This window comes from Phallusia mammillata, chromosome 1, assembly GCF_965637545.1.
Source record: "Phallusia mammillata chromosome 1, kaPhaMamm4.hap1.1, whole genome shotgun sequence".
In the NCBI taxonomy this organism is placed as follows: domain Eukaryota; kingdom Metazoa; phylum Chordata; class Ascidiacea; order Phlebobranchia; family Ascidiidae; genus Phallusia; species Phallusia mammillata.
This window is the reverse complement of record NC_137252.1, coordinates 21,627,937-21,653,504: the sequence shown is the minus strand read 5'-3', so window position 1 is coordinate 21,653,504 and position 25,568 is coordinate 21,627,937. Positions and strand designations below refer to the sequence as shown.

The 25,568-nt window shown below is 37.7% G+C and overlaps 1 protein-coding gene across 1 annotated transcript; it reads left to right on the top strand.

Annotated features, from left to right (window-relative positions):
* LOC145215766 (autophagy-related protein 9A-like) lies at positions 1-25,532 on the top strand. The gene is made up of 19 exons (XM_080084450.1): positions 1-190; positions 487-595; positions 742-900; positions 1,077-1,218; positions 3,027-3,142; positions 3,337-3,514; positions 3,932-4,143; positions 4,725-4,835; positions 4,993-5,143; positions 5,729-5,863; positions 7,023-7,202; positions 12,822-12,965; positions 14,742-14,840; positions 19,558-19,669; positions 21,855-21,977; positions 23,682-23,806; positions 24,062-24,463; positions 24,532-24,600; positions 24,713-25,532. The coding sequence occupies exons 1-19, from the start codon at positions 85-87 to the stop codon at positions 24,716-24,718; spliced, it is 2,679 nt and encodes an 892-aa protein (XP_079940576.1). The 5' UTR covers positions 1-84; the 3' UTR covers positions 24,719-25,532.
* The last annotated feature ends 36 nt before the right edge of the window (positions 25,533-25,568 follow it).

Sequence of the window (25,568 nt, the reverse complement as noted above, 5' to 3'; positions counted from 1 at the left end):
GTAAATATTTTATGTTTTCAAGCAAATAGTTCTACAGTGTTATGAAACTCGTTTGTATTTCACACAAATATTCTGCGGATAGAAATGACAGATTTTCATACAAGTTATTACAAGTTTGACTCGCCAAGTGATGAAGATCAACCTGCAAATGAGGATGCGTATCTGATGCATGTACCAGACAGAAATAAAGGTTTTGAACAATTTGATTCACTTTTCTTTCATATTAATTTATGCCAGAAAACTGTTTATAATTTGTAAACTTCTTACAAACTACTTACAATACGTGGCTTGACGGTAGTGGTGATTCAAATTTTTTGTCAGCTGGTTCTATCACAACTAATAATGCTAACCGGTTTGCTGATCTCATAAATTTTCGGAAGGCGGTTCTATAGAACAGGTGCGAACCGGCTGAATTCCACCACTGACTTGAAGTAATATATACCTACATTGATACAATTTCAAAAGCATGTAAACATTTTATTTCAGCCCAATGGCATCATATAGAGGACTTGGATGGATTTTTTGTTCGTGTTTACCAATATCATCAAAACCATGGTTTTTATTGTATTTTTTTGCAGCAGTGTTTTGAACTTGTGTGAGTATTTTTAATCGATTTTGGTATAATCTAACACTGCCTGTTTGTTGCATTTACCCCAAAGTAAATGGCAAAAAGGAACTCTTTTCTATAAAATAGTACAGCTGGTCATTTTTGAATAGCTATAATATATCCTTATTTTGCAGTCAATTTATCTTTGTGGTGGTTTTTGCCTCATTTCTGTTTGTTTGTGTTGACTATGATGTGTTATTTGCTAACAAAGTTCCACCTGGATTCAACCACAGCATTACAGATAAAGTAACCATGTCAGATGCAATACTTTCATCGCAAGTCTGTTCCATGCGGTATGTTTAAATTTCATAACTCCAATTCAAGAGCAACAACAAATTTGACTAAATTTCTGCATTCATCTTTACATGAATTCATAGTAGTTTGTGATGTTGTTACTTGCTAAACACCAGTTTTTACTTAGCATGAAAATATTATCTTTTAAAGCCTAAAGGAGTTGCCTTTTTTCCAGAATTTCCCAGCACGGCATGCTGATGTTTTTCATCGTCATCGCTGCTTTGTTTTGGACTTTACGAGCTGTTAAAGTTTTTTACAGTTTCTTCCAACTCTTGGAAATCAGACATTTTTACAGAATTGCTCTGCATATCAACGATGTATGACTTGTTATGGGTCCCCCTGAAGGGGACACATATTGTTTTTGTCCGTATTTTTTTTCTTCTTTTTTCTGTCCAACGCTGGTTTGTTATATGCGTTTGGTCAAGAAAGAGTGCTTCAAATTTGGACAGATGTTAGTTATTAATCCAAATTTGATCCTCCTGAAGTTTGACCCCGAATAATCCAGCGGTTCACCCACAGGCCCCCAAAACGTATTTTAAAAAAAACGGCTATACTTACTGAAGTACAGCATCTCTGAGTGATATGCTTTGTTGTTTGGTGCAATATAAGGTATTTCAAAGTATTTTGTATCTTTTTTTTTCGATTCACCCACTTTCACCCCTTAAACCCCAAAATATTCATTTCTGTCTAATGCTGGTTTGTTAAATGCGTTTGGTCAAGAAAGAGTGCTTTAAATTTATTCAAATTTGGACAGATGTTAGTTATTAATCCAAATTTGATCCTCTTGATGTTTGACCCCGAATAACCCAGCGGTTCACCCACAGGCCCCCAAAACGTATTTTTTTAAAAATGCTATACTTACTGAAGTACAGCATCTCTGAGTGATATGCTTTGTTGTTTGGTGTAATATAAGGTATTTCAAAGAATTTTGTATCTTTTTTTTCGATTCACCCCTTAAACCCCAAAATATTCATTTCTGTCTAACGCTGGTTTGTTAAATGCGTTTGGTCAAGAAAGAGTGCTCTAAATTTATTCAAATTTGGACAGATGTTAGTTATTAATCTAAATTTGATCCTCCTGAAGTTTGACCCCAAACGCCCCAGCGGTTCACCCACAGTCTCCAAAAAAATTTTAAATGGCTGTGCTGACTAAAGTGCATAATTTGAGAGTTTCATGCTTTGTTGGTTGGTGCAATGTAAGGTATTCTAAAGAATTTTGTAACTTTTTATTGGATTCACCCATTTTACCCCTAAACCCCCAAATAATAAGTTTTAGGCCAAAAATACAAGCCCTTATGTGCTGAAATGTTAAACAATTGTTTGCAGTAGGTTATTCGTTCAGTATTTAAAATTTTGCCTTAATCGGCCAAATAGTTACTTTTACAGCCCATAATATGTGTACACTGTCAGTCAGATAGGCGTCTCAACTCTCAAGGGAGTAATTCGCTTGTTTACGATTAAGGCGGGTGAATGCAGCGGGAGTGCTCAGCTTGACGTGCGGACGGACATTTTACGAGACAGTCGTGTTGGTGATTAGAAATCAGCTGTTTTTGCGCAGCATGCTAAGTCGTTTTATTACGTTATCACGCACATTTTCAGTTTTGGAAAATTGTGTTTAAAAACCGACCTTGAACGACAATATCAAGGTCAAAGATTAAATTAAAAGTATTTTTCCTGTTCTTATTTACTGTTTTTTTTTGTAATTATGTAACAATAATGATGCAAAAAGAATACGGACAAAACTTTTAAAGTTGGCTTATTGCTGAAGTTGGTTAAGTTTTTCCTTAAGAATCTAAAATTAACCAGGACGTTTGTTTACCGTAAATCCACACAAACGCGCGTGTGGGGACCCATTCGTTCTTGCTTGCAAAAACAATCATATGTGTAGATCAAATGATGTGTATAGTAAATTGGTAAATATCGTATAGAATATATAAAATGGAAGTATATCAGAAAGCCACCTTTCTAGTTTTTTAAAAGTTTTTGGCAACTACTGTACCACATTACTTGTTTTATCTGCAGCTCTTTCCTATTTTTAGTGTTAAAAATAGATAACTACTGATATAAAATGATATTGTGAGTTGTATCTTTTGTACCTAATTTTCAGTTTTTTTTTTCTTGTTCAGAATGATGTTGATAATATGACCTGGCATGATGTCCAACAACGCCTAATGTTAGTGCAAGAAGAGCAACAAATGTGTATTCATAAACAACAGCTTACTGAATTAGACATTTATAACCGGTAAGTGTTTAGCACTTCAAGCACATTGTTGTTTAGCATTGCAAAATTATTTACCCAAGCGGTTTATGCTTCAAAGAGCATATGCATCTTTATAAAATATCGTTTTGTAGGTGTAAGTGTATAATTAAACTTGCAGACCAATTGAATTGCTTTCACTTAGTGATTCCATCTGCAAACTATTTTACCATGTGCAGAATACTTCGCTTTAAAAACTACATGATAGCGATGATAAACAAAGGCCTTCTACCCCCAAAATTTACTTTTCCCATATTGGGGAATGTTCTCTTTCTGACCCAAGGGTTGAAGTACAACTTGGAATTAATCTTTTTCTGGAGCCCAAGGGCGATTTTTGCTAACAGCTACCATATAAGGGTGAGTGGAACAGGTTTGTTGGTTTTCACCTAATCTTCTTGGTTGAGATAACGACGCAACTGTTGACTCTGTGTGCAAACACCTGATGTACTGGGTTATCTACGTCATCCGTCACTATGTCACGTGATCAATCAATGTTTGGGCAAATACGTGACTAAGTGAAAGTTGCCTTCGTTTAAACAAAACCAGCACTATTATTAATCATATTTTTGCAAACCAATACAAATGGAAACCAAAGATACTTTGAATATTTGTCCAGGTTTACATACAGATATTGCATCCTTGAAATTGCGCGGATAAAACGTTTGGGGTTTTGCTAACAGGTTTAGGTTGGTTTTTAAAATTCCACCTGTACTTGATTTTTCGTTACAATGTAAACAGTGTCATATTTTATATTTACTGTTTTTACTCCTACAGGATGAATTCAAGCAAAAATCTAGACGAGAAGAACTTTCCCAACGAATCTCTTCCGACCTCTTGTGGTTAGGGGTGCTAAACCTCGTTCTGTCACCTATAATATTTCTCTGGCAAATCCTTTATTCCTTTTTGAGTTATGCTGAAGTTTTAAAACGCGAACCTGGAAGTTTTGGCGCAAGAAGATGGTCGATCTACGCACGTCTGTATCTCAGGTAACTTAGTTACATGACAGATGAGACTTCGGGCGAACTGTTACTACCTAATTGCTCAGTCATTGCTAAATCGCATTAATAGTTGTTCAAATGTTTACCTCTTTGCAGTCTTTGGTACCGTTATATCCTTGTTATTAGCTTTGTATGCATATTTCTGTGCTTTCGCACCCGGTATACATTAAAAGATCCAAATAGCTTCAGAACTTCAGAATTATAAACTGTCTTCGAGGTTTAAGCACTTAAAACAGTTTTATCAAGACGAGTCGAAATTAGCATGTGTATATTTTTGTGGTTTCAACCGGAAATATGATACATAAAATGCGTTTATTAGAACTGTCAGTCGAACCACAGTCTGACAGAATCGGTTTAATCAACTTGACTTACAAAAAACAGTGACCGAGGCTGTATTAAATACGCCCAATTTATGTTAACAGTTATTGTGAGAAATGTATACTACTGACCTACCTTTTTTTTTTAAATTACACCTGTTTTTGCAATTATTTTATGCTTCGTACTTGTGTGGAAAGGTTGTGTAAATCGGAATCTGGCATCATTCTAACAACACCATCGCTTACTTATAGGCATTTTAACGAGCTACCACATGAATTTCAAGCGAGGTTGAACCGAGGATACAAACCGGCGTCTGCTTATATGGACATTTTTACGTCTCCGATGTTGACAGTGTTTGCCAAGTACGTTTATTTTTTCTACAAGCAGAAATAGTTTGAACTTTTTGTCTTTCTGCAAAAACGTTTCTATGAACTCATACACGGTCAAAAATGACTATGCTATTAATACTCAATTGTATTGATTGTAAGTCATAAATTCTTGTGGATTTTTTTTCCTCAGAAACGTTGCTTTCTTCGTGGGTTCTCTTTTGGCCGTGCTCCTCACTCTCACCGTTTGGGATGAAGATGTTTTAAAAGTGGAACACGTTCTCACAGCAATAACTCTATTCACAATAGTAGTTACCATCTGCAAATCCTTTATACCAGATGAGGTGAACTATACTTTAACTTCGCCTGTACTTCTTGGTTGTGCACAATAGGCAATGTAGCATCTTAAACCACAAAAAGGCAAAAAATTAGATGTTACCCAAAGTTTGAAAACAAGCACTTCAAAAGCCATGATATTAAAATTGTTATTTAAAAAAATTGTTTTTGTCCGTTATGACGCAACAAGTTAAGTTTTAAACAGCGTGACAAATGTCATCGAAATCGACAAATCCAAGCTTAAAATTTGGTGTGTCGTATATATACACGGGCCTGAAACGAGCAACTTTACTGTGTTTCTGCTTTACTTTGTGAACCTTGACCACAAAAAGAATGCCCTTTCTTTTGCCGGCGGGTTTTTGCTTCAAATTTCACACCTTTTTCAAAAATCTATTCGTAACCATTTCTTTTTAACCAGCATTTTACGAGAAATTCTTTAGGTTTAAAGCGCTAAAACTTGACACAACGTCGACACAAACTTGATGACGTAAAGATTTTAACAAAATTAAAAAAATGCGCTTTGTGTAAAATGTTGGATTTTTGTAGGCGATTTGAGTGTTTGTTTTTTCTCAAAAAACAATCTATTTTTCCAGCACGCCGTGTCATGCCCTGAGCAACTCATGCGACAGATTATTGCTCAAGTTCATTACTCACCTGATGCGTGGCGAGGTCAAGCTCATACTCAGCAAGTTAGGGACGAATTTGCTCAACTCTTTCAGTTCAAAGCGGTGAGTTGGAAAAAAACAGTTCTTTTAGCTTCAGAACATGCTTAATTTGCATTTTTAGATTGTAGTGTAATTTAATACATGCTCTTAAAACTGTGTCGTGTTGATATAACTGTTGTAAAATGCTAATCACTCTTCCATTTTAGTCTCTCTACTCAAAACTTTGCAAACTTCACAGAAATTCCTTCAGTCACATTCGATGTTTAGACAAATTTACTCACCCTTGTTGGGGTTAAACCTTTGAACAAGGCTTACCCTTGTGTGTCGCAATAATGGCTGTAAACTACAAACAAACAAAGATTGACCTTTAGTTTGTGTTGATACGGACTTGCAAAGCGAGCGTTAATTTTACTTTGTTTTACGTGACAAAGGTTTGTTTTTGTTCAAGTTTGAAAGAACAGCCCCGAGCAATTGGCCCCGGGTTCTGCAAACACTTTTAGGGCAACGATTTTGGGTCCAAACTTTAGCGTGCAAAATAATTAAACTTTGCTTGAGACTGCCTATCCACTTGTTTACTGCGAAAGTTCGGCAGGGTTAGTGTAAGTAATCTCTTTACGGAGATTAAAACACAAACTGACGTGCAGGTGGCCCCAGTGCAAATGGAATGCCAGGTGATATTTAACTAGCACCTGCTTTCAAAAGTTTCGGTTTCAAAACATGCGGTCTCTCGCTGAAGTGCAAAATCTGTCGTGGTGTCGTGATTTGACCTTTATTTTCTGTTGCAACATGACGCTAAGACCTGAATTTGAAACCACCGTAGCTTAGTTTCAAACTGTCTCATGCTTGCGGGATTTCACAGTTGCGGTTTTCAACTCACGTCTCGATATCAAAAAGTAATTTTGGGAAGGTTTACATTACCTCCCAGGCTGACAAAATTTACGCATGTTTCGCATTCGTCCGAAGTTATCTGATAACTTACGTAGAGTTAAACCAAGCCTACTCACAACCCGTTGCCAAGCATTTATGGTTTTGTCACCAGGCCAAGCTTGAAACACATTTATCAATTCTCGCCTACAGCACTATACTGCCATTAGCGACATATTTTACTGCACATTAACGTTTGTGTGTTTTTAAAAACGTTTTGAGGGTGAGGAAAAAAGTTCCTTGTTTGGTTTTACTTTTACATTTATTTTCGTGACTTTTTTTAATTATACTATTTCAGTCGTACGTAATCGAAGAACTTCTTTCTCCCATTGTGACTCCTTTCATCCTGATCTTTTGGATGCGTAGGAGAAGCGGAGAAATCGTGGATTTTTTTCGTAACTTTACAGTCGACATAGCTGGGGTCGGCGATGTATGTTCCTTTGCACAACTGGACATAACCAAACACGGAGATCCGAAAGTAAGTCTGTGGTCTACTGGTCTCAAACTGTTTTTTATTCGTTCTTTAAAACCTAAAGATAAAATCACCCAGCTCGTTGTTTTGTGGCTAAATATTATGATGAAACTTGTAGCAACAGTACAATTAAGATCACAAAAACATTATGTCATTCGTCCTTAAGATTTTAGGAGACTGACAATGCTGCGAAATATATACCGTACATCTTCAGGGCGAATGTTCTATTTTGTGGGTAGACTAAGCACGGTTGTTAGCCATGATTCTCTTCATTGCTGTCGTAAATACGCCGAAAATGGCTGATTTATGTATAGTTGTTACCGCGTCGTCTTGAATGTGCAATTGTGTAATTAATGGAACAAAAGAGCAACATTTTCAGCTTAAGTGCTTAAATTGCTCGCCACCCACCCGATCTCCACCGCTGTATATGGTGACAAACGTTAAATTTTCTTTTTTTCTTTTTTCTGTCTAACGCTGGTTTGTGAGACGCGTTTGGTCAAGAAAGAGTGCTTTAAATTTATTCAAATTTTTTCAAATTTTTCAGAGATGTTAGTTAATAATCCAAATTTGATGCTCCTGAAGTTTGACCCCGAATGATCCAGCAGTTCACCCGCAGGCCCCCAAAACGTAATTTTTTTAAAACGGCTGTACTGACTAAAGTACAGCGTCTTGGAGTTTCATGCTTTGTTGTTTGGTGCAATGTAAGGTTTTTTAAAGAATTTTGTATCTTTTTTTGGATTCACCCATTTTTCACCCTTTAAACCCCGAAATAATCGGTTTTAGTTTTAGGCCAGAAATACAAGCCCTATGGTGCAGAAATATTTAAAAAAAATAACAATTGTTTAAGCAGGGTATTCGTTTAGTATTTAAAATTTTGCCAGTTACCTTTACAACCCATAATATATGTACGCTATCAGTCAGATATAAGTCCCAAGGGAGGAATTCACTGGTTTACGATTAAGGCGGCAGAGCGGGAGTGCTCAGCTTGACGTACGGACAGACGTTTGGGTGATTAGAAATCAGCTGTCTTTTTGTGCAGCAATGCTGTATCGTTTTTTTGAGTTATCACGCGCATTTTCAGTTTTGGCGAAGGTTTTACACCTAAGACGTAACTTAACTCGATAAACGTACTTTGGTTTCGTTTATGTCAGGCAAAACGTCGTTGATCAACATAAATATGAAAAAAATAAACTTAACTTTTTCCAACGCCGCGATAAATGGTCTTTAAATTCTCGTTGTTAGCTTGGGCGTCGCATAACCACGGGTCACTAAAGGTCAACTTGTAGGCATTACAACACAGTTAAGAATTTTTTGTCACAACGTATCTTCTTTATTTTTGACAAATCCATTCAAGAATCAGTACTTAAGTCATGTATAAATTGGGCTGAACGGTATTGTTGAACACTAAGGACTGCATGCTGTTAAAAACAGTATCAAAAGGTCATTAAACAGTCGTTTTTGCGAAACAAAGTTAAGTGAAAAACAAGTTGTTATGTATACCTTTGTAGCAAACGACTTTTCTTTATATAGTCTCTAATATAACAATTAAGGCTTTGTAGGAAAATATGTGTTTAAAAACTGAACTTAAACGACAATATCAAGGTCAAGTATATATGATGTTTTCTCCGCAATCCGCTTCCTTCAATCTGCGAATCACTGTAAATGGTAAGGAATTGGAAAAAGTAAAGTCACTAAAATATCTGGGTGTGATTTTTGATGAGAAAATGTCTTGGGCTGAACACATCCACTTCATCCGAAATAAAATTGCTTCAGCTGCAGGAGTTTTCTCCAAGCTAAGACATTATCTGCAATCATCAACGCTACGTTGTCTTTATTTTTCCTTGGTGCATCCACACCTCCTTTATGGATTACTCTCTTGGGGTTTTGCAAACAAAACCGACATACACCAACTGTCAGTTATGCAAAATAGAATTTTAAAAATCATGACCAACAGCCCTCTTCGAACCTCAATTAACAAGTTGTACAAAAAAACTAACATTCTCAAATTACATGACATGCACAACATGGAATTGGCAAAATTTGCGTTTCAGTTCGTACACAAAAGACTGCCTCCGGCTTTCGACAACTTTTTCACTTTCACTTCATTAATACATAAACATGCAACAAGAGGTGCCACAACACAAAAATTTTTCGTTCCCCAAGTTTCTTCAAGCCGAGCCCAAAATACACTCAGATACAAGTGCACCACAGTTTGGAATAAACTACCCAACAAATTAACTGACAAAAAAACTGGATTAAAAGCTTTCATGAAAAACAGCAAATCTTTAATACTGGAAACATATACATGAGTCATGACTGTCATTCTACAAATTCCCAAGATTAGCTGTTCATTTGGCATGCACCACACCACGTGGTGCATTATTTACATTCCACGGGGTGTTATGGTCTTGATTACTTACGCGACCCAATTACCGCTTCCTAATTATCCCTCCAGACAGGTGTGCGATTACTGCCTGAAGAAATGCAAACTGAACTACTGCTATTGTCGTATTTTCACATGTGTTCATGTTTATTATTTACTAGATGCATTTAAAACGGTTGTCACGCAGTGCTTACTTTATATTTTTTCTTCTTGTGTTTACAATTTGTACTAAAAATTCACCATCAAATAGATAGGGTCAGCTTTTAAAAAATAGCCAATTGTGGTTCCTGCTGCACCCTTTTTGTTTCCACCCTTATTTCACACGTTTACCTACATGTCATCTGACCTATGATTATGCTTGGGCGCTGAAACAAATAAACAATTGATTAAGCAAGAGATTAAATTGAAAGTATTTTCCCCGTTCTTTTTTCACCGATTTTTTGTAATTATATGACAATAATGATACAAAAAGAATACGGACAAAAACTTTTAAAGTTAAGTTAATGCTTTGTGAAAAGTTTTGTCCTTAAGAATCTAAAAATAACCGCAACATAGGTTTACCGTAAATCCGCATAAACACGCGTGTGGGGACCCATTCGTTTTTGCTTGCAAAAACAATCATACATGTAGATACAATTGTCTATAGCAGTGTTTCCCTACCTATGGGTCGCGACCCAAAGTATGGGTCGCCTGAACATTTTGTTGGGTCGCTTGTTTTAGTGACAATTAGAGCATCTACTTTTTGACGTCGCGGAGCGTTGTTTTTATTATTCCACGGGTTTTAAATTGTGGCCCAATAACAACTTCAACTTGTGGTGATAATGGTTAAAACTGTTTGTGACGTCATAAAGTGATGTGTTAGCTCACAGTTGAGCGTTGTCTGGCTAATATTGCTTCCATTCAGCTCCAAATGGAAATGTTTGGTCGTAAAAAACAAGTGTTTGCTCGTTATAAGGTTATTGATTTGCTAAACTGGCGTAGTAATTTTCAAAAAGCTTTCCTATAATTAACAGACAAAATACAATTAAAATAGCATGGCCATGGGTCGCGAGAAACCACTAAACAAAATTTTTGTATGTATTTGGGTCGCGTTATAAAAAGGTTGGGAACCACTGGTCTATAGTATAGTAAATTGGTAAATATCGTACAGAATATATAAAATTGAAGTATATCAGAAATCCACTTTTCTAGTTGCGTAGGCCTTCCATTGGGTATAATCCAGACCTGGTAAGGGGCCAGAACCTGATTTTGTTACATTCGATTTTTCCCCGAAAATTGCGAAAAGTGTGAAGTCGAATTAAGCCCCTTTAATTTAAAATTAATCAGTCCGTACACGAACCCAGCCCTTTACCATTAACTCTGAAGTATTAAGACTATACGTTTTTTCACAAGTCGAATATTCCGACCTCCAATTTTTATTTTAGCATATTTATTTTAGAATTTTAATAATTACAAAACAACGTTTGTGGGGCTCGGGTCACTAGAGTATACCTGCTGTCAGGTTTATGTTATTAAAGATCTACAAAGGAGACCTATTAAATATTTATGTTACTGAAGGCTTATAATATTACATTTGCAAGTAGCAAACACGACAACAGTGCAATGGACTTAGCTTATTTGGTCTGGATCATGGACTTTGTCTTCGGCTGGTTGATTGCAGTTCCTTAATCAGTAAAGAAATTACACACTTCCTCGAAAACACATAAAATTCCAGCATTTTTGAATTATATTTGCATCATCAAAGCTTTGCTTGTGCGCAACAATTTTCCAAGAACAATTAAAAATTGGCGCCGAATTTTAAATCGTTTGCGCAATTGTGGTTTCAACATTTTTCGAGTTCAAAAGCAGACTTTAATTACTACAGGATCGTATGCCTCATCTCTTTGAGCTATTACTTATTTTACTTTTTTTTCAAAGATGTAATTGAAGCTCACTTCAGTTGACTTATCCTTGTCGTTGTAAATTACTCCTCACTTTTAATCATTCAGATTTGTTGATTTGATTTTGCGCGTCCACAATTATTAGCGCGATTCCCGCATCCGGGTTTGAACTTGAACACATCGGATTGAAAAATCCTTTTTTCCATATATGTCAGGCTCAGTTTTCGTGCTACGGTTTGAAGTTTAATCTGTTTTCATGCTATAAAGCCGCATGGATGATTGCACGCATCTATAAGGCAGTCACAATGCAGTTCTGCGTAAATTCCTTTTAAGCATGCGAACATATCGACACGTTTATTGTGCGTTGTGCTTATTTTCGTTCTATCACACCGTATAAGCGTCTTATTGATAAACAGCATTGGGTATTATCGTTTCAACTTGCGGCTGACGAAGCAAGGCTCGAAGATAATGCGTTTCTTGCTAAGACCGAAGCTCGGTAATGGGAGAAATTTCCCATGCCCAAGGCGAGGATTTCGATTGTTTAATTGAGCACTTTTTTACTACGGCCCAGCTTCTGTAAACCTGCACGTCTGGTATGATAACAAATTTGTGATTCAAATTTTAAACAATGATATTCACTCTAGGTTGTACTTCTGCGTCATTACATTGGATTTCACCGGATTTGCATTGAATTAGTTATGACTGGTAACAGTGGAAATCTAACGAATATTTACTCAGTGACAAACTTACACGTAGTCTGTGGGCGAAATCGTTCACATGTGTTATCATGCTTCTACACTTCATATACTGCGTGTTGCTGTTTGTTGGGGATCTGATGGCCTCTTTGAAACAGTGTTTTTGCGAAGATAAAAATTCCCTATTTTAGTAATGTACTCAAAACGTCTTTAGTTTAGTAGAAGAGTCGTTTGTGAAAGAAAATAGCATTGTTCCACTGACATGTCCTTCACACTCATGGTTTGTTTCGTGAATTCTGTGTGGTAAAAAAATATAAGAATTCTTACAAACTATAGTTCATTCGCACACATATACATAGCAGCCTAAAATACCAACTACCATTGAAAACCATCGAAACAAATGTGTCAAGTATTTCATGCAATTGCGCAACATATTGATGAGTCATACATTTATAATACGTCCTCGGATGACTTTGTTACAACGCTGTCCGATTTTGTAAGTTTTTCGAAAACAATGATAAAAAACGTTTAATGTTGTTTTGAGTAGCATGGTATGAATATTACTCATTTATTGCATTTCTGATTTCAAGGAGCATCAATTTTAAAAACAAGGCCAGTGACAACTATTGTGGTTTTACATCCCTTGAAAATATTTTTCTATTAACAGTGGCATGAAAAGAAAATAACGGAACCGTCTCACTCCCAGCAGGCTGATGGTGGTAAAACCGAATTATCCCTGATGCATTTTGCTATTACCAACCCCAAGTGGGACGCACCAAAAAACGAAGATAACTTTCTGACTAGTTTGCGGGTAAGATTTTATTCTGTGATTTTGGAATGTTTGTGTATTTTGTTGCCAATGTTTATTATGCTTGCCTAGCCTGGTGCGTAGCCAGATCGGATCACTATCACAAATAAACACGTTGACGTCGACATGTGTGTTGGCGCAGTTCTTTTAGCTATATTGGCTAAAACATGCCACATGTAAGATATTACTCAAGAAAAATTTTTAATAAGCAGTTTTTCTCCGACTTACAATTTGTTAGTTTTCACAAACCCATGAGTCTGTATTTGTGGTTGCGGTAGAACTTTCCTTTGGTTTTGGTAGCGAACTTAGAAATGTTAGTAACTTTTTAGAAGATTTCGTTTTACTTTTTTTCATCTTCATACCTGCTAAGACTATCCAGTTTTATCTCAATTTATCGATGTTGCAAATCTCCAAAATTGACTACGTGAACGAATGACGTTTAAAATAGCGCGGTGATTTTTTTATTGAGTCGTGTCGAGGGAAAACAGCAAAATTTCTTCTCGGTGTGGATATATCGGTTTCTGATAATGAGTTAAAGTATAAAGTATGTTCTATTTTTGTTACACGTGATTTGGTTATCCAGATGTTATTAATGGTTCAGATACTTTACACTTAGTAATTTGGGCATATGAAACGAAGGCAAACTCTTGTTTACATCGAAGTTAAAAGCAAAACTATAATTCGGACTGTTTTTGATGCGTGCGTAGCGTGACATCATCCACTTAATACGATCGCCCCTAAGTGTTTTGACAACCTCGACATTCGTACAAACGAGAGTAAGTTTTAGCCATATTGACATTTGGCTTTTGTAACCGCACTATATCAAATGCTAGCAGGAGTGACGTAGAGAACAATATTGTCGATTGTTTAACGTAACATATAACGTAGAATGCGTTTGCTTTTGTCGATGTGTCTCATTCTTGACGTAGATACTTAACGGTGATACACAAAACCTATCTTTTCGGTTAGTTTATCACCTTTATTCTTTAAAAAACGTTTCTGCCTCAAGCCGATACCTGACGTCATTGCGTATTTGAAAGTCGCGTGTTTCCATCAACGTCATACTCTAAAGCCCCTCCTTCACCCATAATTTATCGCAATTTAAATTGGAATGTTTTTAAATGTAAAATTGCTGGATCGCATTTTAACGTCCTCGAAAATCGCTCTATGGCGCCAGTCGGAGTAAAATTGCGTTTTTTGTGCTGCACAATATTAGTATGTATGTTTTGTTACTACACTTGACATCTCTTGCAAAAATTTGAAAACATTATAATGTTTGCAAAACTGTGTGGACCGGAACGCAGAACCAAATCGGTGTCGAATATTCCCGAACTTAGCTTTACAAACCTTTTGTTTTGTTTTCTGAATTAAACGATGCAACATGCAGACTAGTGATAGGTTTGTCGCGCGATAACCACACCAATATAGATTTATCTACAAACGCCTTGCAGCCTTCGGAGAAAAAGGTGCGGTTTGTGCGAACGTGCAACGATTTTTCTTGTGGATTGAGTGCTGCGGTTTTCGACTCCAATGTTTGTCCGTACAACATGTAATTTCACGCGCGCTATTAATTGCAACAGATTTTCCTATAACCTGTCAATATGATGTCATGAGCACTTACACTTGATGACTTCTTGATTTAGGTTATTGCCTGTGGTTATGCAATTTAATTCCTAAACGCAGGACTATGGGGACTTTTTAGCGGTTTTGTTCACAGTTCTGGGAGCATCGTTTTATTCACGAACGCACACTTAAAAATATTTCTTTTTTTTTTTTCAGGCCCACGCACAGAAGGATGCTGCGTCATTGCAAACCGCCCAAGTCACCCAGAACCCTCTACTGGCGTCGTTAAATTCTCTTGGTTCTGTGGACATGTTGGTGAGTCAAATACCTAAATTCTAAATTCTGTGGAGTCATACACGTTAAACCGGTGTCTCAACAAAATCCAACGCGGAGCAGGATATTATACATGTCAATGTAATTTGTTTTAGTCTGAACCGAATGGCTAAAAGTGTAACAAAGCCTAATTCGAAGGATTGTGCGTCTGTCCTAACATGACGTAATGTTGTCGATGGATGAGTTGCAGATCGAATAAATGTCTAAAAAACGGTTATAAAATGTGTGACTTTTGTTTGATCGTTTTGCTTGCAACAAATTCGGTTCATTTTTCCGTTCCGAATCACTTAAAGATGTCATTACTCACCAATGTTTTCGGAAGCAATCAATATTTTAAAATATAGAAGTATTGTCTCGCTATTATCAACAATTCATCACTGTTGTATGTATTGGCCAAAATATGTCATTTCAGCTACAAGGATACGTGCAAAAGTTTACGCCACCAACCTCAACAGTGAAATGCCACTCTTCAAAATTTGCCACAAATGAAATTTTCGGTGCATGACTAATGTAAAAATAAATCCCCATCTCTATACCCCAAACAAATTCACTACATACTTTGTAATTTGACACGGCATGTCAAAACCGCTTCTTGTTTATGAGGTTACTGGATTCTTAGAATCTTTTGACGCCACTGTGTTCTTAATCCCTCTTCAAGAACTTGTGAAATATTCTGAATACGCGCTACCTAATAAGACTGACTCACTCAAGTCTCACTTACTTCACACAATCTCTTGACCCACAAATACCTCGACTTTACACGACGCATAAATGTAAATTTCCGCTCTATATTTAGAGCCAGAGGTTGCAACGATTTTCATTTGATTTTCCATAAAATTGGATAGTCATGTGTACATTTGTGACGAAAAAAGCAAAAATACCGAAAATGTTAAATTACACCCGGTTTGACAGCACAGGCACAGGGGTAAATTTGAAATATGTAAGCTGTTGTGTTTAATAGGACGGGGCCAAAATGTAATTGTGCATCCTCGTGCCAAATCATTTTCCGGCACATCAGTGCCTTTCTTCTTGCTGCTTATTTTCGCGATGACGTTCGAAATTGATCTTTTCGGTTTTGCAGCCGTTTCATGGTGGTGGTGGTGTAATGGTGGTATGATTCTGATGTAATATCGATACAAGCACTTACCTTCAGAATTTCGGAAGGGGAACTGACACACGTGACTTCAAGTTCCCAAGATTACCATAAAATGGTGTGATTAGGTTCGGATAAGCTGTGGTAATGTCCATAATTTCTTTAATTATCCATTCAATCACAAGTTGATTATCCACACCGTTGTTAAGGTCGGGCCTTGAATTGAGTGTACATACAATGGTGGGTTAGCGTTGATTGTTATGTTAAGTTTGGAATTATCTCATCGGCATCAGTATATAACCTGTAAAGCCACAATCTGCGTTTACCGCGATCGTTCGCGACGTGGCACAGACTAAACATTCGTGCGATGTTATTATCCAGTGTGCGACCCACCCTACAACCGATATGATTGGCCGCTGAAATGCACTTTGTGGAAACAACAATGCACCGTGTTTGCTTAAGGTTTAACTTAGTTTGTCAGTTACGTAACTTTTACTTTCTTGCCACCAAACTCGTAATTCACCTTGTACGCAGGAAAAGTTGTAAAATATGTGATAGTTAAGCTCAATTTTGAGATAAAAAAGGTGGTTTGGCTGTGATTCTGTTTGAAAGCACCTCTTAATGAAGCCATTAAAAATTAAGACCTTCACAATATCATCTCGTAAAAACGCGATGAAATTGAAAAATAACCGTATTGACCCTTTTTCGCATTACAGTAACAAACTACAATTATGTATTTTGACAAATAAGTTGTACAGGACGTGATATTGTTCTCAGCAGTAAATAACTTAGCGGTCAGGTGAAGGTATCTTTCCCATGCAAGGTATTAAGTTGCGTGTATGGTAATTTTTGATTTTGCCGAGATTACCTCAACGATAATCTTTTTGTAAACGTGAAAATGTTACGACCTGCACGTCAACTGCATCACCGCTGTGTTGCTCGTGAAGATCGGAATCGCAACTGGTGACGTCATCACCCTTCCGAACAAGAATACAGATTTCAAAAACAAAATGCTTGTATGCAGCAAGGTCGCTTCAGTGGGGCCTATAGGCTACATTCTCTAGGCAAAAGCGCCCACAATATTACTATCATCGTAAAAATATAATGTATAAAATATAGCGACTTTGTTTCATAGTATGTGAAGTTCGCTTGCAACCATAAACTATTTCTTGAATTTGTCCGGAACAAAAAGGGTATTGGACGACACGATTTTTCTCAGGTGGAACATGTTTATTTTCGACAACAAATACTTGCCCTAGATTGCTGACGAAATATGTTAACCTATATAGTACTTTACTTACGGCGAGACTAATCAGGAGACATCAGTCTTGCGCTGATAGGCCTACACTTATCTACTGCAATATTTACGGTAGTTTGTTTACCGCGCAAATCACAAAAAGTGAGTTCGTAATTCCACCCCGGTGTTTTATCTGCAAAATCGTATCAGGCAGCCGCCGAGAATTTTTAATTGTCCAATATATGAGGTTACCTGTTTATAACTTACGGTTTTCTTCGCGAAGTTCAATGTTTATGTAAATTTAATTACCGTATTTTACGGACCATAAAGCGCACCCGATGATAAGGCGCACTGTCAATAAATTGCTTTGATTAGTTTTTTGTTCATACATAAGGCGCACCGGACTATAGAACGCAACGTATTTTAAGGAGTATGGGTTACCGTATAAAGCTAAGTAAAGTCCCGTATAAAGCTCATAAAGCTCTGAATATCACAGTTGGTAGTTGCGTTTACCGTAGTTTTTGTGTAAGACGGTGGTTTATTTATATAATGATAGTATCGGTACTGGTTTTGAGTGTAGCCTAGGCAATTAAGCACTACTTGATCCATACATTAGGCGCACCGGCTTATAAGGCGCACGATCAATTTATGAGGAAAAAAAAGGATTTAGATTGCGCCTTATGGTCCGTAAAATACGGTAACACTATGTCGGATTGTTTTTTCATCGCGTTTGACGTTTATAACAACCAAATCAAATGTCACATGACGAAAGAATTTTTCTTCGATTTTGCTTTACAACTGAGGTATTCGAAACTGAAAACCGCGGTTTCGTAATCTGAACGCTTGTGCAAATTTCACATTCACAGCTGTTTCGTTCAAAAACATCTCAAAACGTTTGCTTTTCGCACTCCCGCTTATGCTTTAATGAACATACAATGTGTCAAATACCATCACATTTATTAATTGCAGTCCCATTTGAAGCATCTGTTGCCTTTCACCGACACCAACTGAAAGGTGCTACTTTACTTGGCCTTAAGTTTGAAACAGTTCAAAGCCGACCGTTTTATCTCCAACAAATTGCGTAACCCATCCCACGCAGACATATTAAATGTCAATGTTGTGAGAATCGTTTGTGGGTGCAGATATACGTGGTAACATAAAGCCTCTGCGCTCCACGCTAAACTTGTCATCTGTAAACGCCCATCCCTTACTGGTGTAGAAAGGCGGTGTCAGGATAGGCCCGTGTGGCTATTTTGGTTCCATTTACCGCGCCAGACATAATCAGAGCGACTTTCGCCACAGGGGGTTGGAAATGATATCATTCCCACATTCGGTGCTACTAAGCGAATACCGGAAATTTTACGTGAAGTGGCTATGTAAAAATCACATACATTTGCCCCAGGGCAGCCCATGCTCGAACGCGACCCACCAGTGACACCTTGTGATAAAGTCGGCACGTCAACTTAGCAAGATGTTATCAGTGCTTATGTTTGATTGAAGGCGTTGTAATCGATGCTGGCACTCCCGTTTTTACACAGTTTTCGACAGTTACGGTAATCACTGAAGGAAATCCGCCTCTTGGTCCCACATGCCTGGGCTAAGGGTCTTCATCTCGTTGGTATGTCAAGGGCATCACTAGTCGCGAACACTTCATCCCATTTCACTTTGACAACTTGCTTTGCGCAAGCGTGACTTCGAATTAGCCAAGGTGCATAGCTAGAAATGGCCGTTCTACGACTGAACTTCTTTTCAAAAAAATTGCTGCCAATTCCTTAGCACTGTCCTCTTTACTTGTAGTCTTGCACCTCACGCTAACGCTTCACGTTATCACTGTTTTGAGGCCTATTGAACTGAACTTATTTGCACCTATAGAATGAAATGCACAGAAGCATCATAACAACGAGTGGCACACCAGTTTTTAGATAAAAATATGTGGGCGAAAATTTCATCGAATTTAAAGGTCGAGGTTTTTGCGCATTAACATCAAAACAAGAGTGCGTTATTGAGAAAAAAACAACGATCGGTTGCTTTAAGAGTTACTCGGTGTGCATCGGAAAGTCCCTACCGACCACAGAAGTATCGATGGTTGGTGTAAAAATACAAGTCTGTTTTGCGTGGGATATCAGTATTTCCTTGTATTTTATCTGGTCCATTAAGTTCAATTACAGGTAGGAAACAGGCTAGCATACCATTTGTCCTAAATTTTGGGTTTTTAGATTACATTTTAGTCTGTTGGTCTTTATTTTCTCAGAATAAATAAACAGTCGTTTTTAGACACTTCCATGCTGTGTATGTTGAACGTTGGGAATTTGTTTCAATGTCTGTAGGCATTTTGTATTGTTAAAAAAATTTTTTTTTGTAAATTTCAGCCAAGCATTCTAAACCGGCCAAATGCCAGCGTGCTTGTCAGTGGATATGGAACAGCAGAGCCGACTCACGGTGGCAATTCATTATTGCGTCAACAATCCATGGCGCAAACAGGTAATAATCCCGGGGTTTTCTTTCGTCCCGTTTCGGTCGATTAAGTCACCAAACTGTAATACGGGCACTCGATTTTGCGTGATCACGTAACCGTAACCGTAACCGTGCCTGTGCAAAGCGGTATTGTCTGTTGACCTTCAATGTAAAAGGTGAACCTTGCGTGCAGTACGTGCGCACCAAACCCAGAATTCGTGCCGTATATATGCCTTCTGTATATATCGTACATAAATCACGGTAACTGTTTCGCAGATTATACTTTTGTTAATGAAATGTTTAGAATTGGTGGTAAGCGGTATTAACTGTAGCTTATTTGCTGATTGCGCTAGTGGCAGATTTCCATATAAAACGTGCCGGAATCCATTGGACGTATCGTAACTTGTTGTGTGAAAACATTGCTGCAATTTCATACGCCGCAGGAATTGACGCCTTTTGAGAAATGGCGCTTGATGTTAAACGCTCTCGTCTCTTCGCTGTATATTCGTTTGTTGTTGCATGATATATTCCACGCCTATAAACCTTGGTGCATCAAGATGCAAATAGTTAGACCATAAACAGCTAAAGTTGCCAGAAAATATCACAAACTACCGCATAGATTAGAATCAAATTTGTACAAAACTGATTAATCTTTGCGTATAGGCATTTACTGTTTCCGAAAAAGATAACGATCGCAATGCCACTGTATAAATCATTACTTGGAAGGCATATTACTGGTGCATTGAATGAGTAAATATTTTTTGTTCAGTTTTCCTTTCCCACCTACAACGCGAGTCAATTAGTGTTAGCTAAAACTGAAAAACTGAACAAAAATATTACAGCACATCCTGCGGAAAGTTACAAAACTAAAATACTTCTCCACGTCATCTGCCGCACCCATTTTTTTACCCATATGTACACTTTACAATCAACATTAGACGAAATAATTGCTTTTAAAGCAATACATTTTCACGACCTCATAGGAATCTACGCCTTCAATCGAATGGCGCCGATCCTAATGGTTAAACTAACGACATAATCGTTGACTAATTTTTTTTAACTCGACTAATTCCTGCCAATAATGCCTTCCGATGACGTGAGTGAGTGGGCGCGACACAATCGGACGAATAAAAAGCCGTCGAGGTCACCTTTACCTTTGCACCTTCTAATTATACCACAAATTGATGTCCCGACATGTGATTACTGAGGACAGTAGCTCGCGATGAGTCGAGGCCTTTTGGGCGTAGTAGCTTTCCTCATCCCGACACGCGATATGATTTGTTGTTGTATTTAAGCGCTTTAAACTTTTCTGCAAGTAACTATCTAAACAACGACCCAGATGCGGCAGTTTTACCAGGGAAGGCCATTGGCGTGTTAAGTTTTGGGTTTCCGCGTCTTTCAATCTGGGTGTTCCTTCTCATTATTTCTGAAGTTTAGCGCCAAATATAGCCACAACATACAGTTTATTTCAGTATAATCATTGGTTATTTTGGCTTTTTTCAATGTTTCCATTACAGTAGTGCTATAGATATCCCAGTTTCGGCATTGTGAAAATTACGAAAATAATTTATTTTGATTGAAAAAACACTAGTTTAGCTTTTTCTACAAGTGAATTATACAAAAAATCGTGAAATTATCATGAACAAAAAATGTTTGTGAATGCTGTTTTTTCAACTTTTTTTTCGTGAAACCAAGCCACGTCCAAGTTTTTCTGCCCAAGAGTTATAAGTCACGCTGCGAAAAATACGTACATTCTCGTCGCAGTTCGTCTAAACAACTCGACCTCTGACGCATCAACGCATCATGCGTCAAAGTCTTGGTGTCCTGGCATCTGTTGGTGTGATGAACTTATTGACCCGCGGTACCGCCAAATTTTTGTCTTGTTTTCCTATTGTTTCTGCGGTTGTTGTCACTTTGATACCGTTCAGACACTTCTAAGAAAAACATTTTCGCCGGAGCTCTAAAGCTTGTTACCAAACTCCAGTTAATCTTGCCACACAACCGCTGTGATAATGCACGTCCCGCGCCGATCGCTTAATCCCCTTGACTTCGCTATCCAACAGCACAGTTTTGACGTTTCTTTGGCGTAAATTTATGTTCCGAACACATAAGCACTCTTTCAACCTTGAAGTGACCTCGATTTTACGTGACTTTTGTGGTTTTCTAATCAATTAGCTTAGTTTTAATGGAAACTCCCAATTTCTTTTTTTAGGAATTTCGGCATCAGCCTCTCAACAGCGACATAAAGTGGCTGTTTATCGGGGGGCAAAATCCAGCGAAGGCCCAGTAGAGGGCAGTAACGAATACATGGTTTCTAGCATCTATTCCCAAAAGGGTAAGTTTTTTACTTTGTATGTCTGTTTGATTTTCAATTGCCGTCTGTAAAAATGTTTGAAACAATTTAATTTTATCTTTTCACTAAAAAAATGTGTTGCAACAATTTTGTGCAATGTGTTTGTATAAGTTATAAAATGTGATGTCTTTAATTAAAAAATTAATTGACAGATTTTTGAGATGTCGGAACAGAACAAAAAATAAATAACGTTTCCGCTATGTTAAACTGTTACGTCATTGAACTCAGCTCCAAATTTTCATTTCCGGCACACTTGAATTTAATTACAAACATTAGCTGCTTGCATGTGGGTCGGGTGACTACCGTGCGAATCTTTGGACACCTACTCAGGCAATATCGTGTCTAATTGACGCATTTTATGAAGAGCCTGCGGTTAGGCGCGTGTTTCATCATCGCACAAATCACCAACGAGTTTATTGAACACCTTCCGGAGATAATACAGCCCCAATTAAAATTGTCAATAGCTTCTCACACGGTTTATGGTCAAGTTAAGGCTGTGAACTTTGCAGCACCTCATATGGGTGGACGCTTCCACGCGTCGTGGCACTTCGACTCACAACTGACAGTCAGGCGCCGAGTAATGACCCCCCTCCCTGTTTTGCACTCAAACACGGCGACACGAGACCGTGGTGCATCAAACACATTACCCGCCTTGTATTAGTATACCTGAAGAAAGCGCATGCCCCGACTTCTAAAGCAGAACCACTTAGGTTGATCACATGATTTGAGTTGAAACCCCATAATTTAAGTGGCGTGTGGCAAGGTGCGCACAGAGTTTGCTGTGGGCGTAACTGTCCCAAACCATCCCGCGCAAATTTGTGAGGCGCCGTGCGGTGTGTGCCCAACACACAAGTTCAAAAACAGTTTGGCGGAAGAAGTCACTAGCGTCGGCGGAAAAGCGTTAATTTAATTTACACTTCTTTCATGGAAATAAGGCGCGTGGTGTCTGACGCCTACACGGATCGTGTCGCCACGAAAAGGAACTGCTATATGACAAACCTAAAACGGCAATGATGACCTATGCCACATTTGATGTTTGACGTTTTGTGCGTTCATTTTGCAACAGATTTAGTTTTACTTCCTAATGTTCAACTTTATAAATTGTGATCCCACTTTCAAAATGTATTCGAGTTGTGTTGACGATTGTCAAAAAAAATCCTGTGACAAGACAATGTAATCGCCCAAATACAAAGTTCATTCCAACAGATTAACTCATTAAGCATCGTGTATTAAAATGAGTTGTCCTTAATTTGTGAACATCCATTTATTACAATACCTTCTTCCGCGTGGCAACACAGCAATTACGGTTTGTGTCGGACGTCATAGGTTTCGATAATCACTGTGTTATAATGTACCTCAATGTGAACCATTTTGCATACAGGTACCAGTCCCAAAGTGAAACAGTGTTTTTCTACAATTATAGAAGGCTTAATGACCTATTACAACCTTGTCGGTTTTCCTGTGCAATAACTATCACTTTAATTCATTTAACTATACAGTAGCTGGTTAAATTCTGCTAGTTAACGGACGTGCTGTTTTTTAATGGCGTCTTATTATACGTCTGATGCCGAGTCATTGTCTGTTTGTGCATCTTTTCGGAAGAATATAATGTAAAATAGTCTCCAGTACCCTACCTTTAATTTGCATCCACGATGTCCTACACAACTGATGTTTTTCTATTCATAGACCTGCACCAACAGCAGATAACTGGCGAGAAAATTGTGCGACCATTTGCATATTCCACAGCATCCGAGCAGATAAGAGACATGTCCTCTATTGAAATGAGTCTTAGTGCTCTTTATATGCATGAGGTAAATTACCACTTAGTTTTTTGCCACACACTGATAAATTTCCCTTTAATCGTTAACAAGCGTGTAAATTTGTAGGGTTTAGGGGCAACTGTGTAATGGTGTCAAAATAGACACCGAATATAAAACTTATCGTTTTAACTTGCTAAGAAACGCTTGGAACATTATCTGTACGTTGGCCCCTGAAACGTGATTTGGATTGTCAAGCATTTGTTTCAAAGTAAACATTATGTGGAATTAAAAAAATCTCATATCTAGCTTCACCACCAACGAATGAACGAACGTCACTCGCGTATGATGTGGGAAACTATACCTGACGACCCCGATGACGAAGATGACCCAGCAAAAAAACAACATGACTTGCACTCTAGCGTCATCCGGCGTCCCGACTTTCCCATCACACACCAAGGCTATGACGCCACCTCCACCCTCACCCGAATGAATATATTTGGTGAAAACTTTTCCCAGGCGACAGACGCGGACGTTGTTGTACCAAATGACACACTACAAACAGAGAATCAACCTGCACCGTCCACCCAGCCTTTTCTGAGCAGTCAGGCACCAACAGACCACAATAGACGAGGGGGGTTGGAAAGATTATCCTCGTCTGATAGCGACGCCTCCCCTCCCCAGTTTCACTTAATCGAACATCCCGAGGAGGCAAGTTTTGGTAACAGCTGTCGAATTGGACATCAGACCAATTGATTGGTTGATTTATTTATTATTAGATTGAAGAAACCGCATATGAATTACGAAGACCTCACGATTCAACGCAAGATGTTTATCGACCTCCAGAGGTACATTCAATAACATTTTTTACGTTTGATTTGTTATGGAGTACTATGGAGGTAAAGTTTAATATCTACTCTGTTTTGGAAAGTAATATTTCTTCTGACTTATATTTTGCAGGTTTGAAGATGAGCCATGGAAATTACTTCATATATCCAGATACTATAGTATAATTTTGTTTGTTGTTGGCCAATAACCAATGACGTATATATCCATGCTAAGTTATAACTGATTTGTCAGAAGAAGTTCAACAGATTGTGTATCTTGTTGGTAACAAAATGATAATTGTTTGTCACAAAATGACTTGCCACTATTAAAACTAAATTATTGCTACCTGCAAATATTATAATTTAAAAAGTTACTTTAGGTTTTTGTTTCATTTCCAAAGACTTTATAACCATTAATTTGAATTTGAACAATAAACTTGTTTCTTATGACATCGATTGTGAATTAACGTTTTGTTTTTTCCACTGTAGCTCAACACAAATTATAAGGTATATAAAGCCAAAAAAAACAATACACCAAAAAAACATTTGGTCGTAAATTCTAAATACTGATATCAATCTTTTCCGTGTGTCATATAGTGATTTTATTTCAAAATAACTGAAGGATGTGGTACAGAGTTGTGACAAAAAATTAGTGTTATTTGGTCGTCGTTTTGGCGTTTGCATTGCATGCTTTCTGCTTTTCGTAAAATGTAATTGGTCAATTAGAACCTACTGAAAGCATTCTTATTCGCTTTCAGGAAGTGAAGTTGTTCTTCAGAATGGTAAACGTGGTATGACGTCAGTGTTTCGTTTTAACCCTTCAATTGTTCCCACGATTTGAACATTACCTAATACAAATGTGCTTATTGAGCAGAAAACTGTCCCATTACTCCATATTTATTAGGATTGCTTGAAGTTTCTTTGTTCAATAAATATTTTTTGATATATCGTGATTTGGTGTGATTACATTCCCTTGTAATGTCACTAAA